The sequence below is a fragment of the Cervus elaphus genome, chromosome 11 (assembly GCF_910594005.1).
Source record: "Cervus elaphus chromosome 11, mCerEla1.1, whole genome shotgun sequence".
Lineage (NCBI taxonomy): Eukaryota > Metazoa > Chordata > Mammalia > Artiodactyla > Cervidae > Cervus > Cervus elaphus.
This window is the reverse complement of record NC_057825.1, coordinates 54,500,168-54,519,050: the sequence shown is the minus strand read 5'-3', so window position 1 is coordinate 54,519,050 and position 18,883 is coordinate 54,500,168. Positions and strand designations below refer to the sequence as shown.

At 40.9% G+C, this 18,883-nt stretch overlaps 1 protein-coding gene across 1 annotated transcript in view; it reads right to left on the bottom strand.

Annotated features, from left to right (window-relative positions):
* The window catches only part of DNAH6 (dynein axonemal heavy chain 6), a 275,358-nt gene that overhangs the window by 101,255 nt on the left and 155,220 nt on the right, over positions 1-18,883 (bottom strand). The window contains exons 47-54 of the mRNA XM_043917761.1: positions 14,485-14,716; positions 10,041-10,193; positions 8,437-8,577; positions 6,130-6,372; positions 4,671-4,838; positions 3,752-3,987; positions 1,803-2,064; positions 381-504 (exon numbers count right to left, since the gene is read on the bottom strand). Coding sequence (XP_043773696.1) covers positions 381-504; positions 1,803-2,064; positions 3,752-3,987; positions 4,671-4,838; positions 6,130-6,372; positions 8,437-8,577; positions 10,041-10,193; positions 14,485-14,716 — 1,559 coding nt within the window. The remainder of the gene's footprint in view (positions 1-380; positions 505-1,802; positions 2,065-3,751; positions 3,988-4,670; positions 4,839-6,129; positions 6,373-8,436; positions 8,578-10,040; positions 10,194-14,484; positions 14,717-18,883) is intronic.

The window sequence follows — 18,883 nt, the reverse complement described above, 5'->3', positions numbered from 1 at the left end:
TGTATATGTCAATCCCAATTTTTCAATTCATCCTACCCCGTTCCCACTTGGTATCTGTATGTTTGTTCTTCACATCTGTGACAGAGAGCTCCTTTTTGATAACTCCTTTCTTCTGGCTGAAGACAGAACTTTCTTCCTGCCCCCGTAGTATTTATTTCCTGGATCAAATTCATGTGCTGCTCTGTCTCATTCAGACATAGAAGTTGAATACATACAATATATTCAGTTCTTCTCATGTTATACTTGAAGGTTAAAACCATCCATCTAATGCAAATATGCCCATATGTTGGATGGAAGCTGAGATTTGACTGCTTGATAACACTGCCTCCTTTGGAAAATCTGGCATTTCCTAACCAACACAAATTTTATAAGTTACTTACCCAGACTTTCTTTCTCATTCACACCTTTGTCATATTCATCTTGTAAGGCTTGTATTTGTTCTTCCACTTGTCTTAGTAATGCTTGCTTTTCTCTCAAAGTAGCCATAGTGATATCAAGTTCAGCCTAATAAAATCAAGTAAATATTTTAAGAATAAGCTCCAAAGAGGGTTGAATTTGCCCATTTATAATGGGCTATTTTTTTAAAAATCAGATTTACTTTCTCCCCAAAAGATTTTGATACAATATACAAAATTAAACCAAATATAAAATAGAATAAAATATAAGAGCAGGACCGAACAGAACAAAACAAAGCCCAATGAATCATAGAAAGATCAGCAAAACAGATGTACTAAGCATTTGGAGGTGAATTAGTTACTACAATGAACTATTAACTTTAAATGATAAAACAGGGCTTCCTTGTAACTCTGGAGCCAGGGAGTTGCACCTACTGAGCCCATGTGCTGCAACTACTGAACGCCATGAGCCCTAGAGCCCATGCTTCATGACAAGAGAAGCCACTGCAGTGAGAAGCCTGTGTACTGCAACTAGAGAGTTGACCCTGCTCACACAGGTAGAGAAAAGGCCTGAGAAGCAATGCAGCCAAAAGTAAATATTTTTCAGTGCAGCCAAAAGTAAATATTTTAAAAATGATCAAACAAATGAAATACTCATGCAATAGTGAAAACTAATCTTTCCTAACTAGTTCTCTAGAGCAGAGGTCTGCAACTATGGCTTGCAGGCCAAATCCAGCCTGCTACCTATTTTTGTGTGGTTACAGTTTTAAATGATAGGGGAAAAAAAATCAAAGGAATAATATTTCATAACACATGATACTTGTATGAAATTTGAATTTCAATGACCATAAATTATATTGAAACACAGCCACACTTATTCATGTTTGAATCTTTGTTTACTTATTTATTTGGCTATGCTGGGTCATAGTTGTGGCATGTGGGATCTTTAGTTGAGGCATATAAACTCTCAATTGCAGCATGTGAGATCTGGTTCCCCAATCAGGGATCAAACTTGGCCCACAGCACTGTGAACATGAAATAACAATCTCTGCTGGCTATTTTGGGCTTCCCTGATGGCTCAGATGGCAAAGAATCTGCCTGTTATGCAGGAGACCGGGTTCAACTGCTCAGTTGAGAAGATCCCCTATAGAAGGGAATGGCGACCTACTCCAGTATTCTTGCCTGGAGAATTCCATGGACAGAGGAGCCTGGCGGGCTAGAGTCCATAAGGTCAGAAAGAGTCAGGCACGACTGAGCGACTAACACTTTTGTGAAAATGAAAAAAATCTTCAAGAGGATGCTTACTATCTATATTGCATAGGGTCTCAGTGGCACCACATAAGAAGCTTGAATGTCTGATGATCATGGTCATTGATTCTATAAAATATCACAACCCAGACAATATACCTGTGCAGCACGGAGTTTCTGTCTCTTTGGCTCGACTTCTTTGACAACTCGAGAATACAAATCCATGGCTCTTACCCACATGCACATGGATTTACATGCTTTGGATACTTTCTCAACTTTTTCAGGCACAAAATCAGGATTATTAATATATTTTTGAAGTTTTGCCAGGATTTGAGGCTTAATATTTTCCTTATCATATTCTAAAAGTCTTCTTAGAAAGTTAGAGTCACCAAGAAGTTGCTTTGCTGTTGGCCAATCAGGTCTAAAAGACACAAATGGTAAGTTAATAGCATTGTAATAAAGGAATGTGACAACAAAAGAAATGTATTCCTTTGAGAGCATTAAGATATTATTTTACAGATTAAAAAAAGACCTTATGTCAATTACACATGATTTCAAGGAATTGGACTGCAAGGAGATCAAACCAGTCAACCCTAAAGGAAATCAATCTTCAATATTCACTGGAAAGACTGATGCTGAAGCTCCAATACTTTAGCCACCTGATGCAAAGAGCCAGTTCATTGAAAATGACCCTGATTCTGGGAAAGACTGAGAGCAAGAGGAGAAGGGGATGACAGGATGAGATGGTTGTGGATGGCATCACCAACTCAGTGGACTTGAGTTTGAGCAAACTCTGGGAGATAGTGAGGGACACGGAAGCCTGGCATGCTGCAGTCCATGGGGTTGCAAAGAGTTGGACACTACCTAGTGACTGAACAACAACAGTGTCAACTGTCTATGTCATTAGTTATGTAACTAGTTTAACTTGCTCTGAGTCTTCCTATTATAAAGGAAATACAACACAATTTACTGAGAGCATTTTGCTAGACTTTAAGAGCACCATGAGTTACTACTTTTGTTTTCTAGGCATACATTTATGCTATTTACTTTCATAGTGTGTATAGCCTGTTTTTTCTTTTTAATGTTTACAATGATGTTTCTGAAAATGTTCTTATTTACTGGTTGAACGTGTTAGGCGCTCAGTTGTGTATAACTCTTTGCGACCCCATGGACTGTAGCATGCCAGGCTCCTCTGTTCATGGAATTCTCCAGGCAAGTATACTGGAGTAGGTTGCCATTTCCTCCTCCAAAGGACCTTCCTGGCCCAGGGATCAAATGCAGGTCTCCTGCATTGCAGGCTATCTGAGCCACCAGGGAAGCCCCATTTACTGGTTGAGCTATAGTTATAAAAACTCACTTTGTTTGTATCTAACTGACTTGCAAAATTTGTAGAATGACATTTATGTTAATTTCCACCCAAAATGAGTTTTGTTTTAGTGCTACTATTACTATTGTCATTTCTAAGCAAGAGAGAAAATTGAAGATAGTCTAAAGAATGTAGGGCAAAACCAATACAATGTTGTAAAGTAAAATAAATAAATAAATAAATAAAATTAAAAAAATAAAAATACAGTATGCAGAGTCTTTAAAACAAACAAAAAAAGAAGCTATAAGGATAGGTGTTTAATGATGTCCAATCTGTGTGTCACTTATAATTTAAAAAAAAAAAACGCTATTGGGACTTCCCTGGTGGTCCAGTGGTTGGAAATCTGCCTGCTAATGAAGGGAACATGGTCTGGGCAAATTCTATGTGCCGTGGGCCAGCTAAGATGGAGCACCACAACTACTGAAGTCTGCCTGCTCTAGAGCCTGTGCCGTGCATCAAGGAAAGGCCCTGCAATGGGAAGCCAGCTATAACCGAGCTGGAGAGCAGCCCCTGCTCACTGCAACTAGAGAAAGCCCGCGTAGCAATGAATACCAAGTAGCCAAAAATAAAAACAAATTAATTAATTAAAAAAATACTATTAAAGCACCCATCAATTTGTTGGATGACTGATCGAATCAATGAGAGGGTGGAGAAAAGAATGAAAACATGTAAATGAGAATGAAGGAAAAAAGCAAAGAAATTCCACCAGGCATTTTGTATTGGGTGATTGTGAGGCACTCACTTGGCATTCAAAAGAATGGAGATGGCTTCCATCACGGTCATGACCATATCTGGGGGCTTTGTGAAAACTCTGATTTCAGATATATCCGCTTTATCTAAGGAATCCAACGCTTTGTTAGCAGCCTCGAGGGCAGGGAGCGCTTCTTCAAGATCCCGCTGAGCATCGTCAGCTATGGCTTGAGTCTCTTCGGCTTTCACTTTTGCTATTGCTTCATCTTCTTGCACAACGCTACGGACCTAATCATTGAAACATGACTGCTCAAGTGATCTCAGTATTTGAATTTCAATGTTTAAAAACAAAGTGAATAATGGATAACCAATAAGGACCTATTGTATAGCACATGGAACTCTATTCAATGTTATGTGGCAGCCTGAATGGGAGGTGGGTTTGGGGGAGAATGAATATATGTATATGTATGGATGAAACTATTACAACATTGTTTCTTAATTGACTATACTCCAAAACTAAATGAAAAGTTTCAAAAGTAAAAAAAAACAAAACAAAGCGAATAATAGTGAGTTATATTTACCCCTTTGAATCAGACCAATGATGAAAGAAGATTAGGTATACTGCATTTTATACTGTTCTTTGTCCATCTCATGCCATGATGATAAAATAATGGAGATAGAGTTATAAGAACAAATAATTAATTCATTCTTGGGAGAAGATTGGATGCTTTATATTTGTAGCTTGTACTTTTCTTACAGCTTTCTCTGTCCCATTCATTGCATTTCCTCATTCTCAGGGAGAGAGCCAGGATTAAAAGCATGGCTAAACTGATCTACCAGTTCATTGTTTTAACAACATATTTAAATTAAATTTAATAACATATCAAAAAAGTCCAATTCTTTATCATTGTGTGTAAGGGATCAGCTGGTGGTCAAAGCGTCCTCACTCACTGTCAGGTGATGCTGCATACCTGATCCGCATTTTCTTGATCCTCTGCCAATTTGTCCATCAGGGCTTCAACATCTTGTGATTTTGTTAAAAGGACAGGTTCTAAAGCTGAAAGATCTAATTTCATTTTATCTACTAGTACATTTGTTTCTAATAGCTTGGTGAGACCATTCTTCACCCGTTCACGTGCCTAAATGACAAAGAAAATAACTATTACGTTGAGTATTACAATAAACTATGAGTTTATTGGTATCTCTCTCTGATTTATGTACTAGAATTTTGCACTGGCAGAATTAGTGAATCAGTTTGTAATACTTAACACTGAACATACAGGAACACATGGCCCTGAAGTTCACCACAGTGGGTTTGGATCCCTGGCCCCTGGCCACGGGAGTAGGGCATCACTGAGGGATCACAGTGTAATTTTTAGCCCCTGTGGTAGCTTGGTAGCATGGTGAATGAATGAGGGACAAGTTCAGATAGAAATTCCTGGAGTCCACAGCTCTGGGAGCTTGTTTCCTTAGGATGGACCAGCAGGGCTGAGGCCCACTGGAGACAGTGTCCCAGATACTCATCTCTGGTTGCTGATGTGTCCGCAGGGGTAGGAAACCCTTGACTAGGATCAAAGGGCAGTATTTGGTAAAGAAGGCACCTGGGAATAACTTTTTTGAGGATGAGACAGAAAATGTGGCTCAAATAGACTGGTTTCAAAAATATCTGCTACGTTATTTTACTAGGCATACATTTACCAGGTAATATCCACTGAAAAACATTTAAAATATCTAAATGATAAATGATTCCACTTTTGTTATTTAAAATATTGAAAGTTTTAGGTCATGTTAATAGCTTAATGATGATTACCACGATGACGATGTAGTAGGCAGTCACTATTCTGAGCACTCGTTTGTATCAGATCATATTCCAAGCACTTCACACACAGTACCTTATTTAAATTCTACAACAATCCAAGAGTAGATACAGATTTTTAAAAACCTTATTTTATACTAACATTGGAGTAGTTACAAAACCTGCTCAAAGAGGTGCAGGAAGAAAGAGTCAGCGTAGAGGTGCTACCTGGTCTGCCTGACACCAGAGTTCTTGCTCTGAATGGGAATCACTGACAGGTAAGACAGCCAAACTCCCACCTCCATTACTAAACCAAAAGTTTCCCTTCTTACTAAGCACTGCAGAGGTGGCTAGATATGGGCTTAACTTTAATTCTGTTACAATGTCCATATCACATCCCCGAGTTAAGGACACTTATGTAAATGATAGAAGACAAAATATCAAGGAAGGGCAAGGCCTCTAACCCACCAGCACAATATACTTTTTGGTCATATTGTAGGTTGTCAAGGGCATGTTAGGATGGAGAGATGTCCAACAGGCAAGATGGCACATAGATCTTCCACACATTCTGGTAAATGTTTTGAGACCAAGCAAAAAAAAAAAATTTTTTTTTAAATTAATAATATTAAACTTACAGAAACCAACTGCTTCCTCTTTTCAGTCAGCATAGATAGGTAGAGATTGATGAGTTCCAAGTAGGAGGTGGGTGTTGTGTAGTACCGTCTCCGGAGCTCTGCATAATAGCGTTCTGCCATATTGAAGACACTCAGGTGGACATTCACACACATGAGGGAAAGCTTTTCTTTCAGTTCTTCATTTACAGCATCAACATTTGAGAAAAACGTCTTTGAAACAGAAAGAAGTGCTTCTCTGGGCCACTGTAAATAAAGATATGATTTGGAAAGTCAGTTGCTCATTTCCATAATGCATGGTTTAACTACTAAGAGAAATGCATTTCTCTGCAACTCTTCCTCACTTTGGCCCCCCTTCACTGTAACTCCTACTTGTGTCCCTGATGTCTCATGAACTGAATGGCTGTGTTCATTAGACGGAGGTCTGGGTTTGCATTTGCTGACCCCAGCACAGTGTCTGCTACACAGAAGTAATTCAATAACTACTACTGGTTGAATGAATAAGTTAGTCAGTTCAGTCACTCAGTTGTGTCCAACTCTTTGTGACTCCACGGACTGCAGCACGCCAGGCATCTTTGTCTATCACCAACTCCCAGAGCATACTCAAACTCATGTCCATTGAGTCAGTGATGCCATCCAACCATCTCATCATCTGTTATTCCCTTCTTCTCCCACATTCAATCTTTCCTAGCATCAGGGTCTTTTCAAATGAGTCAGTTCTTCAAATCAGGTGGCCAAAGTATTGGAACTTCAACTTCAGCATTAGTCCTTCTAATGAATATTCAGGACTGATTTCCTTTAGGATGGACTGGTTGGATCTCCTTGAAGTCCAAGGGACTCTCAAGAGTCTTCTCCAACACCACAGTTCAAAAGCATCAATTCTTCAGTGTTCAGCTTTCTTTATAGTCCAACTCTCACATTCATATGTGACTACTGGAAAAACCAAAGCTTTGACTAGACAGACCTTTGTTGGCAAAGTAATATCTCTGCTTTTTAATATGCTGTCTAGGTTGGTTGAATGAATGTCTAGGTTGAATGAATAAACGTGGCTGTTTTTAATTTCATAACTAAAGTAACGTACATTACAAAGATCTCATGTCCTCACTCTGTCTATTATACAATTTGAACTTGGTATAATCACTGTCCTGTTCACCTCAACTCATTTGCTTCTCTCCTGACTCTGAGCTCACCAGAACGTCAGTCAAATGCAACTCTCTGTTACTGGTTTCCTCTTCTTTATAAATTCTATTTGAGTTTGTTCAATGATTGTCATTGTCAACCCTTGCATGTAAGTAAATTCCCAGTGGGTTTTGAAGCTAATATAAATACCCTTGAGTTCTTAGGACAGTGTGTTACATTTTTAAAATCAAGCAACTTCAGACATATACCTGAAAAAGACAAAAACTCTAATTCGAAAAGATACATGCACCCCAATGTTCACAGCAGCACTATTTACAATAGCAAGACATGGAAGTGACCTAATTGTCCATATACAGATAAATGGATAAAGAAGATGTGATATATATATATATATACACACACACACATATGTACATATATACAATGGAATACTAATCAGCCGTAAAATACAATGAAATACTGCCATTTAAAAGCAACATGGATAGACCTAGAGATTATCATACTAAGTGAAGTCAGACAGAGAAAGACAAATATCATATGATATCACTTATATGTGGAATCTAAAAAAAATGATACAAATGAACTTACAAAACAGGAACAGACTCAAAGACATAGTAAACAAAGTTGTGGTTACCAAAGGGGAAAGGTGGGGGCAGGGATAAATTGGGAATTTGGGATTAACATATACATACAATTATGTAAAAGTGGCTCAGATGGTAGAGAATCTTCCCTCAAAGCAGGAGACTGGGGTTTAATCCCCGGGTTGGGAAGATCTCCTGGAGAAGGGAATGGCTACCTAATCCAGCGTTCTTGCCTGGAGAATAGCTTGGACAAAGGGGCCTGGTGGGCTACAGTCCATGCGGTTGTAGAGTTGGACACCACTGAGTGACTAACACTTTCACATACATAAAAGAGATAAACAACAAAGACCTACTGTATAGCATTTGCAGGGAATTGTATTCAATATCTTGTAATAACCTAAATGGAAAATAATCCAAAATATATATATATGTGTACATATGTATATATACACATATATAACTGAATATATATGTAACTGAATCACTTTGCTATACACCTGAAACGCTGTAAATCAATTACACTTTAATAAAAAAAATTAAAGTCAAGTAAGTCCAACTTTTCAAAGAGATATGTTGTGATGTCACTGACCTGGACAAACCAGTCAATGGTGCAGCAGTTCACAAGGGATGGAAACATCCGGCATCGGGACCGGAAGGCCTCCCCGACGGGGCTCATGCAGAGCACAATGTGCAGCTTCTGACGGACTCTGCTGATGAAATACTGAAACACCTGACAAAAAGAAACATATTTTCAATTTAGAATAAGGCTGAACCCATGATGAAAATAAGTGTTGGCTAATGCATCTCACTCTACCAATACCAAATTTTAAAAAAGTTTGTGGAGTGGATGTGTGAATTGTTTTAACATCCCATTCCAAGTCCTTTCTCATGCAGACTTGAAAGATTAAATGATATTTTTCAGACTCTGTTGCAACTTGGGTTTGGGATGTGATATGAGTACTCTTCATCAGTGGATTTAAGAGACCCCTTGAATAAAGTGGTGAGGTGTGGTCATACAAAGTTTTGCTTTGAGGTAGAAGACCACTGGGAGAGAGAGACATGGTGCAGGGCAAGTATTTTTGCAGGTGCAGAGACCAGCAGAAATGGCATGGACCTGTTGTCACTATCACTGGATGTGGCTCCTTACTTCAGCTGCTCCCAACATAGTGGGGGACACATGGCTTGGGAGCTGAAGCAGTAGCATTCTGGGTTAGAGGCTTCCTGGCTCAGCAGAATGGCTGTGGCAGACACAACGGTGTCCTTGACTGTTGACTTCTACAGTGTCATTTCATAATCATTCCAAGGAATTCAGCATGGCATCCCTTTGTTTAGCCCTCCCAATGTTAAAGCCACTTCTGCTCATAATAGTTGTCTGTGCTCATAAGTCCTGACCTAGCAGTGGAGGGAATTCTCATGAAAGGACACAGAAGAGATAATGAGAAAGAGTGGCCAAAAAAGATAAGATGCAGAAAGAAGAGAAAGACCTGGGATAGACAAACAGTGGCTTAGAGAATCTAGCACAATGTTGGAGAAACAAGAGTGGACTGCAGTTGTGTTTTGTGCATGTGTGGGTGTCTGTGAGAGAGAAAGAGAATGCATTTCATAATTCTGCTGATAGGCTATTATTGTTGTTTAGTTGTGAAGTCGTGTGCAACTCTTTTTGTGACCCCATGGACTATAGCCTGCCAAGCTTCTCTGTCCATGGGGTTTCCCAGGCAAGAATACTGCAGTGGGTTACCATTTCCTTCTTTAGGAGATCTTCCCGATGGGCCCAGGGATTGAACCTGAGTCTCCTGCACTGTCAGGAGGATTCTTTATCACTGAGCCACTTGGGAAGCCCTCCTGCTGACAGGGCACGGAGTCAAAAGCCCTGAACTCCTCAGGCAGGGCACTGTGGGAGGGGTGTGTGTGAAAGAAACTTGTATTTAAGAAGGATAAGAGAAGCTTTCCAGTTTTGACAGGATTATGACCCTCTGTAGGTAGTAGGGATTGTTTTGTGCTTTCCCTAACCATCTCTGGAAGTCTCATGAACTAATGCTTTAAATGCAGGAAATAAAGTACATAGGACTAAAAACAAATTACATTGAAAAAATTCTATCCATGGACTACTTAAAAGGGTTTGTGGATGACTGGAAAAAGGCTGAGACAGCTTTTTCTTTTCCAAAATCTTATTACCATTTTGACATGTCCTACCTCATCTCTATTTCCCTCAGAAATTCCTACTTCTTTTGCTCTTGGTCTGGTGGCTGCTAAAACCTGCTCCAGTTCATCCTTTTCAAATAAATTAGGCACTTCACCTGAGTTCAGGATGTTATTTATATCTTCTAGAAACTCTTCCACTACAATCTGTAGAAGAAAGCAGAGTGGTCATTATAAGTTAGTCAACCATTTTACATTTACTTCCTATACATTATAAAGCAAACATATGATCTAAAATTCACATTGAGTTAATTTTATCTTTAAGAGAAGAAAACCTTGGGGGATCAAACCAGTTCAATACTAAAGGAAATCAACCCTGAGTATTCACCAGAAGGACTGATGCTGAAGCTCCAATACTTTGGCCATCTGATGCAAAGAGCTGATTCATTGGAAAAGACCATGATGCTGGGAAAGATTGAGGGCAGGAGGAGAAGAGGGCAACAGAGAATGAGATGGTTGGATGGCATCACTGACTCAATGGACATGAATCTGAGTAAACTCAAGGAGAGAGTGAAGGACAGGGAAGCCTGGTGTGCTGCAGTTCATAGGGTTGCAAAAGTCAGACATAACTTGGCAACTGAACAACTACAACAATCTTGGGAAGTAGCCAAGATGTTAAAGTAGGATAACCCTGAGCTCACCTCCTCCCATGGGCACACCAAAATTACAACTATTTAGAGAGCAATGATGAATGAGAATGACCTACTTAATGCATAGAAATAAAAACAGAATTAGGCAAAATGAGGCAGCAGAAGATTATGTTGCAAATGAAAGAAAAGTGAAAGTGTTAGAAGCTCAGTCCTGTCTGACTCTTTGTGACCCCATGGGCTGTAGCCCGCCAGGCTCCTTTAGCCATGGGATTCTCCAGGCAGAAATACTGGAGTGGATTGCCATTTCCAGGAATAAGATAAAATCCCGGAAGAAGAGTAAATGATGTCCCCTTCCAGATTTTACCGGTTCACTTTGGCAGAGATTGTTCTTTGCCAGTCAGCTCAGTTTGGGCTTCTGGACATTTCAACTGGTAACGCCTCTTAGCAGGTGGGACTTGCTATCAGTGTCTACTTTGGGGTGAGGACAATGCCTGAGCTCTGAGGTCATGGGTGATGCTACTGGCTGAGAACAGTTGGAAAGGACTTCTGCCTTGGTTTTGAACGAGCAAGGCTATAGGACGAACTTTGTGTTTGCCTGGGTTCTCTGATCAGGTTTCCTAGACTATAGGAACTAGGTACTATATTTAGCAGTAGGTGGGGCTAGGAATTAGCTTTCCTGTCCTGGCAGAGTGGAATAACTGGCTTCATGTGCATCAAAGATTTCTGTGATCTCGACTCTAGCCAACCTGCCTGGCTGAGTGGGTCCCTGGCTTTGCTGTGTAGACGATCTGCTCTTCCTGCCAGACTCTCCTAAGCACTGCTGGGCTACACAGCTTTCCAGGTGTTCTGGTCAGGTTCTTTGGCTGGGAAGGGCCAAGAGCTACACTCAGCAGTGATCAGGGTGTGACTCAGTTCCCCTGCCTGGGTGAGTGGGGGGGCCTGACAACGCTCCAGGGCTGGCAAGGTGCTTCATTTGAGGACTTTGAATCAGGCAGATCTGCATCTGCTGAGCTCCTTGGTCAGACTGACTCTGCAGATGAGTAAAGCTGCTGGCTTGGACCACTGCTTGGGTGCTAAGGGTAAGAACTTGGTCTGTCGTGATCAGAGTGCTGGTTATTATATCCTCAAGCCTTCTATGACACAACTGGATTCCTAGGGGTCAAATGCTGCAGAGTCTCTCACCATCTCTGTGATTCGATACTGGGGTGAAACCCCAATGTGGCCCAGAACACCGGGGAGTGGGATGTCCATCCTGGCCTCTTTCTTCCCACTGGAAGAACTGGTAGGCTTGGGGGAGACCTCTTAATGTGGTGCTGTGATAGCTTGGGGTAGGGCAGTGTGGTCAGTGTGTAATTGCTCCTGTTATCCTTCTAACATGTCTGTCTCAGTCTCTGTGGCACAGGGGTATGCTTCAGCCTCACCCCCATGTTCTAGGACTTTCTCCATGTCTCATCCATGAATAACTGTTAGTTGTTCTTGTGAGGCAGAGCAAAGTGGGGACTGAGCTATATGGCCATCTTGGTGATGTCACTCGCTGTCACTTTATTCTTGCATTATCTTCCTGATGTCATGAAATTGTTTATCTGTGTTCTCTTGTGACTCTCAGAGAATCTTTAGAATGGTTAGTTTGAATTCTTTGTGGGCCAACTTGTGGATCTCCATTTCTTGGGGCCAGTTATAGGAGGTTTACTGTGGAGTTACATTCCCCTGATTCTTTGCGATCTCTGTAGACTTAAATAGTGTCAGTGCTTTTGAAGAAGCAGTCACTTCTTCCAGATTTCATGGGATGATTTCGGTAAGGGAAGACTTTTACCTGCAGGTTGGGACCCACTGGGGTGTTAAGACTCCAGGTCTAGTGAGGCAGGGCATCAAATGCGGGGGCATGAGGTATGGGAAGGTTATGTCTCTTCCACTCAGGCTACTGCGGTCCACAGGATCAACAACTATGTGCACTCTGCGAACACTGCAGGTTCACAGAGGCTGCAAGGGTCACTGAGTCTTCAGCAGTGCCTCCATGTGCAGCTACCAGGGCCCAGGGCAGGGAGCTGGTGGTGGCAACATACTCAATGGCTTGTCTTCTCATTTGTAAAAAAATACTTACAAACTCAGATATAAGCTCACTGCATGTAACAGATGTCAAAAATATTTTTCCTATTTTGTGATTGTACTTAGTCATGTTTACAGTGTTTTTGAAACTAAAATAAAGTTAAAATATTTATGTGTCAGATTTATCACTTTTTCTTTGGCTGATTTCTGTTTTTAAAAATTTTTAATTAAAAAATTTATATATATGTATTAAAATTTTTTTATTGGAGTACAGTTGATTTTGGAGAAGGAAATAGCAACCCACTCCAGTATTCTTGCCTGGAGAATCCTGTGGACAGAGGAGTCTGGTGGACTGCTGTCCACGGGGTCTCACAGAGCCAGACACAACTGAAGTGACTTAGCATGCATGCATGCATTGGAGAAGGAAATGGCAACTCACTCCAGTATTCTTGCCTTGGGAATTCCAGGGACAGAGGAGCCTGGTGGGCTGCTGTCTATGGGGTCGCACAGAGTTGGACACGACTGAAGCGACTTAGCAGCATAGTTGTGTTAGTTTCAGGTGTAAAACAAAGTGAATCAGTTATACATATACCTATATCTACTCTTGTTTTAGATTCCTTTCCCATATAGGCCATTATAGAGTATTGAGTAGAGTTCCCTGTACGGTATTGCTGCTGCTGCTGCTGCTAAATCACTTCAGCCGTGTCCGACTCTGTGCGACCCTATAGGCGGCAGCCCACCAGGCTCCGCCATCCCTGGGATTCTCCAGGCAAGAACACTGGAGTGGGTTTCCATTTCCTTCTCCAATGCATGAAAGTGAAAAGTGAAAGTGAAGTCGCTCAGTCATGTCCGACTTTTCACGACCCCATGGACTGCAGCCTACCAGACTCCTCTGCCTATAGGATTTTCCAGGCAAGAGTACTGGAGTGGGTTGCCATTGCCTTCTCTGCCTCGTAATGTACTTATTAGTTATATATTTTCCCTAATATTAAAATACCCAAGTGTAATCAATGTAGAAAATGAAGTGAAGTGAAGTGAAGTGAAAGTCGCTCAGTTGTGTCTGACTCTTTGCAACCCCATGGACTATACAGTCCATGGAATTCTCTAGGCCAGAATACTGGAGTGGGTAGCCCTTCCCTTCTCCAGGGGATCTTCCAAATCCAGGGATCAAACCCAGGTCTCCCACATTGCAGGCAGATTCTTTAGCAGTTGAGCCACTTTATTAGAGAATAAATTCAAAATCAGTTAAATTGGTTGTGGTAGACATGGATGTAATCCTACTTTAACTTTTAAGTTAATTTAACTAAAATATAGCCATTATTTTTTCCTTTTCTTGAGTAAAGCATATCTCCCTAATTGATTTCACTTAGGGAATTACTTTTTTATATTTACCTCCACAGAAATAGTTTATCACCTTCTGCTGTCTACGTCCTTCCTCTCCAAGTCCCTTCTTAATGCTCTTAACCTCTGATTACATTTTCTTATGTAGAATTTAAAGGTGGAAGTAATAGTTGTTAAAAGAAGTAAAAACATATTATAACAGTATTTTATAAGGTCCAAGAACTGTTAATAGATGGAAAGATTCCCCGAAATACATCATTCATACAAGCTATTCGAAGGGCACATGCGATTATAACATGTGTCCTTTTCCTGTTCTTGTTTTTGTGTGAAAGTCGCTCAGTTGTGTCCAACTCTTTGTGACCCCATGGACTATACAGTCCATGGAATTCTCTAGGCCAGAATACTGGAGTGGGTAGCCTTTCCCTTTCCTGTTCTTGTTCTTTGGCTATATAAATATGTACCTGGGTGTCTGTGAAGAGGAAAACCATATTCTTGTCTTCTACACCAGCCAGTTTGTACAGCTTCCTCAGGTCCTCATGAAAACTGTCGTAATTATATCCCCGGCTCAACTCAATCTGCAAACATCTATAACCGCATATATGAGCTGCGAGCCTTGTAAGAGACTGCTTTCCTGTGCCTCCCACTCCAACCAGCAGGGCGTTGCCTCTCTCCTGACGAATCATGCGAGCGATCCTGTGGAAGACGAAGCAGAAAAAGGTTTAGTTACGGGGTACAAATGTGGCTTCTGCTCTGAGGGCCCGCCCCAGAGTGGAAGGCTAGTGGCTGCTGGAGAGTTATTCCCCAGCCAAAGGCCACAGGAAAGAACAGGGTATGTCTGAGGTTCATGGTAGGGAGAAAAGCACTGGTGGTTTCCTTATAGCCATCTCTTGTCCATTTCCTACATGCTGTTGACCTGGGTCATGAAAATTGAGAAAAACAAATATACTATATTAAATACGTACATGTGGAATAAAAAAAAATGGTACAGATGAACCCATCTGCAGGGCAGGAATAGAAATGTAGAGGTAGAGAACAGACAGGTAGACAAAGGTAGAGAAGGGGAGGGTGGGATGAATTAGGAGATTAGGACTGACATATATACACTATCGTGGGTGAAACAGATAACCTAGTGGGAAGCTGTTGTATAGCACAGGGAGGTCAGCTTGGTGCTCTGTGATGACCTAGAGGGGTGGGTTGGAGGGAGGTTCAAGAAGGAGAGGATATGTGAATACATATAGCTGATTCCCTTCATTGTTCAGCAGGAAAGAACACAACATTGTAAAGCAATTATATTCCAATAAAAAAAAAATCTCTTCTCCCTTTAAGGTGTGAAGGGTCTTATCAGGAATGCTGGCTGATTTAGGCCACGACTTACATTAATCATTATATTGGCAAGCAGGTCTTTATTTCTAAGGATGAGCAAGCAGAAAACTCACTGAACATAAGAAAAGAGACTGCAGCTCAAGAAAAGATCAACAGGAACAATCTGAAGTGGATTTACTATATACAATTTCTGATTCATGTTAACAATAAAGATTTTAAAAAAAATGCCATCATGATACTAGAGTGAGTACTCAGAAATGGGGGAAAAATCCAAGTTTAGGAAAAACTGATTGAAGATGGAAAATCTGACTACCAAAGTGAAAACATCAGTGGAAGATGGGTCTTGAAAATAGGATATGGTGAAAAACTGAATGGGTAGAGTAGAAGACAAACTCAAGGCATTTACCCAGAACTCAAATAAAAGAGATAATGATATTAAAAATTGTGAGAGAAAATGGAATATAAGGATGACAAATCTAGGAGAAACAAATGGAATCACACAGACCACACTATAGGAACTGTAGAAGAAACGAAGGGATAGAGTTGAAATAAAAGAAAAAAACCTCAGAGTTGAACCCATTGATCTGAGGAAGTTACTGAGGGTCAGGAAAGAAGGTCAAAGAAGAGAAGCAAAACACAATGTTTTCTAAAAGAGATATAAATATAAAATAAACTCTGTGTGTGCGTGTGTGTGTGTGTGTAGGTGAATGGATGTATGCATGCATATATGAAATAGAAATCTATACATCTACATTAGACATAATTTTGCGAGCATCTAAAAAGTAGATATAATAAACTACTCCCAAGGGGGTTTCCCTGCTGGCTCAGACTGTAAAAAATCTGCCTGCAATGCAAACGATCCAGGTTTGATCCCTGAGTTGGGAAGATCCCCTAGAGACGGGAATGGCTACCCACTCCAGTATTCTTGCCTGGAGAATCCCATGGACAGAGGAGCCTGGCAGGCTACAGTCCATAGGATAGTAAAGAGTCCACCATGACTGAGTGAGTAACACTTTCGACTTATATAGACATATAGACATAACTAAAAATGTGTGAGGACCTAAAAAATAGATATACTAGATTACTCCTAAGGGGTCAAATAATTATAGGCTGGCCTCAAGCATCTCTTTTACAAGATGCCATTCCACAGTGGTTAAGAGGGAAAACTATCATGTTATTTCTCAGAGAATAAACCACCTGCAAACCTATCCTAAAAGGTTCCTTGAGGTATATAGAGAAGCATGAATAAAATTCAAACACTCAAGAAAGGGGAAAGGATGTCAGTATAAAAGTGAGCAGTTTGTACGAGAGTCAAGTTCACTGCTGTTAAGATAAAAAGGTAGGGACTTCCCTGGTGGTCCAGTGGTTGAGAATCTGCCTTGCAATGCAGGGGACACAGGTTTGATCCCTGGTGGGGGAACTAAGATCCCACAGGCTAAGGAGCAACTAACCCTGTACACAACAAGAGAGCCCACAAGCCATAACTGAGACCTGATAGAGCCAGATAAATGAAATAAATAAATATTTTTAAAGGTCAGTAAACTCTCCTTAAAAAGAAGTTGCAAATGAAAAAAATTTTTTTGAAAAATTATCATTGAAAATCTCAGATTGGACTATAGCTTGCTAGGCTCCTCTGTCCATGGGATTCTCTAGGCAAGAATACTGGAGTGGTTTGCCATTCCCTTCTCCAGGGGATCTTCCCAACCTAGGGACTGAACCCAGGTCTCCTTCATTGCAGGCAGATTCTTTACCATCTGAGCTACCAGGGAAGCCCCAACTGGATCATGAGAAACTAGAAAATCATGAAATGTTGTTGTGTGTTTAGTCTTGTCTGACTCTTCGTGATCCTTTGGACTGTAGCCCACCAGGCTCCTCTGTCCATGGGATTCTCCAGGCAAGAACAGTGGAGTGAGTTGCTATTTCCTCCTCCAGGTGATCTTCCTGACCCAGGGATTGAGCCTGAGTCTCCTACATTGCAGGTAGATTCTTTACCGCTGAGCCATTGGGGAAAGCCCAGGAAATCATGAGAGAAATGTAAAAGCAGGTTTAATTTCTCCCTCTCAATCTCTGTTTTTTTAAGGAAAGCATCTTTCTATCCTCTATCTTCTTTATTTATTTCTAATTCATAATGCTGATAACCACAATAATAAAAAAGGTTCAAATATTTGAGAAGGATAACGGCTTTATTCAGTTCAGTTCAGTCTCTCAGTCGTGTCCGGCTCTTTGCGACCCCATGAACCGCAGCACGCCAGGCCTCCCTGTCCATCACCAACTCCTGGAGTCCACCCAAACGCATGTCCATTGAGGCGGTGATGCCATCCAACCATCTCATCCTCTGTCGTTCCCTTCTCCTCCTGCCCTCAATCTTTCCCAGCATCAGGGTCTTTTCCAATGAGTCAGCTCTTTGCATCAGGTGGCTAAAGTACTGGAGCTTCAGCTTCAACATCAGACCTTCCAATGAATACCCAGGACTGATCTCCTTTAGGATGGACTGGTTGGATCTCCTTGTAGTCCAAAGGACTCTCAAAAGTCTTCTCAACACCACAGTTCAAAAGCATCAATTCTTCTGTGCTCAGCTTTCTTTATAGTCCAACTCTCACATCTATACATGACCACTGGAAAAACCATTGCCCTGACTAGACGGACCTTTTTCGGCAAAGTAATGTCTCTGCTTTTTAATATGCTTTATTACTTTTTTAATTAAGAAAGTAAAATATGATAATTATAACTGATAGGAAAAAAACACTGCTAACTCTTTACCACATGTACACTCCATCATGAGGGTCTGGAAGCTATCCTGTTCTCCTTGGGAGTAGTGTGTAGCTCATAGGTGGTGTTGTTCAGTTGCTAAGTCGTGTCCGACTTTTTGTGATCCCATGAAATGCAGCACGCCAGGCTTCCCTGTCCTTCACCATCTCCTGGAGTTTGCTCAAATTCGTGTCCTTTGAGTTGATAATGCCATCCAGCCATCTCCTTCTCTGTCACCCCAGTTTCCTCCTGCCCTCAGTCCTTCCCAGCATTAGGATCTTTTCAAATGAGTTGGCTCTTCACATCAGGTGGCCAAAGTATTGGAGCTTCAGCATCAGTCCTCCCAATGAATATTCAGGGTTGATTTCCTTTAGGATTGACTGGTCTGATGTCCCTGCTGTCCAAGGGACTCTCAAGAATCTTCTCCAGCATCACAGTTTGAAAGCACCAATTCTTTGGCACTCAGCATTCTTTATGGTCCAGCTCTCACACCTGTACATGACTACTGGAAAAATCATATCTTTGACCATACGGACCTTTGTCAGCAAAGTGATGTTTCTGCTTTTTAACATGCTGTCTAGGTTGGTCATAGCTTTTCTTCCAAGGAGCAAGCCTCTTTTAAATTCATGGCTTATAGTAGGTGCTTCATAAACAAGTTTATGTCTGTTGACTTGTATGTGTGTGTTCACAAAAGTGGACTTAAACTCTATACCACATTTTGTTTTGTGATTGTTTTGATAAATAATGCTTTATGGACATTCTCATGCTAGTTATAATGGCAGAGTTGAA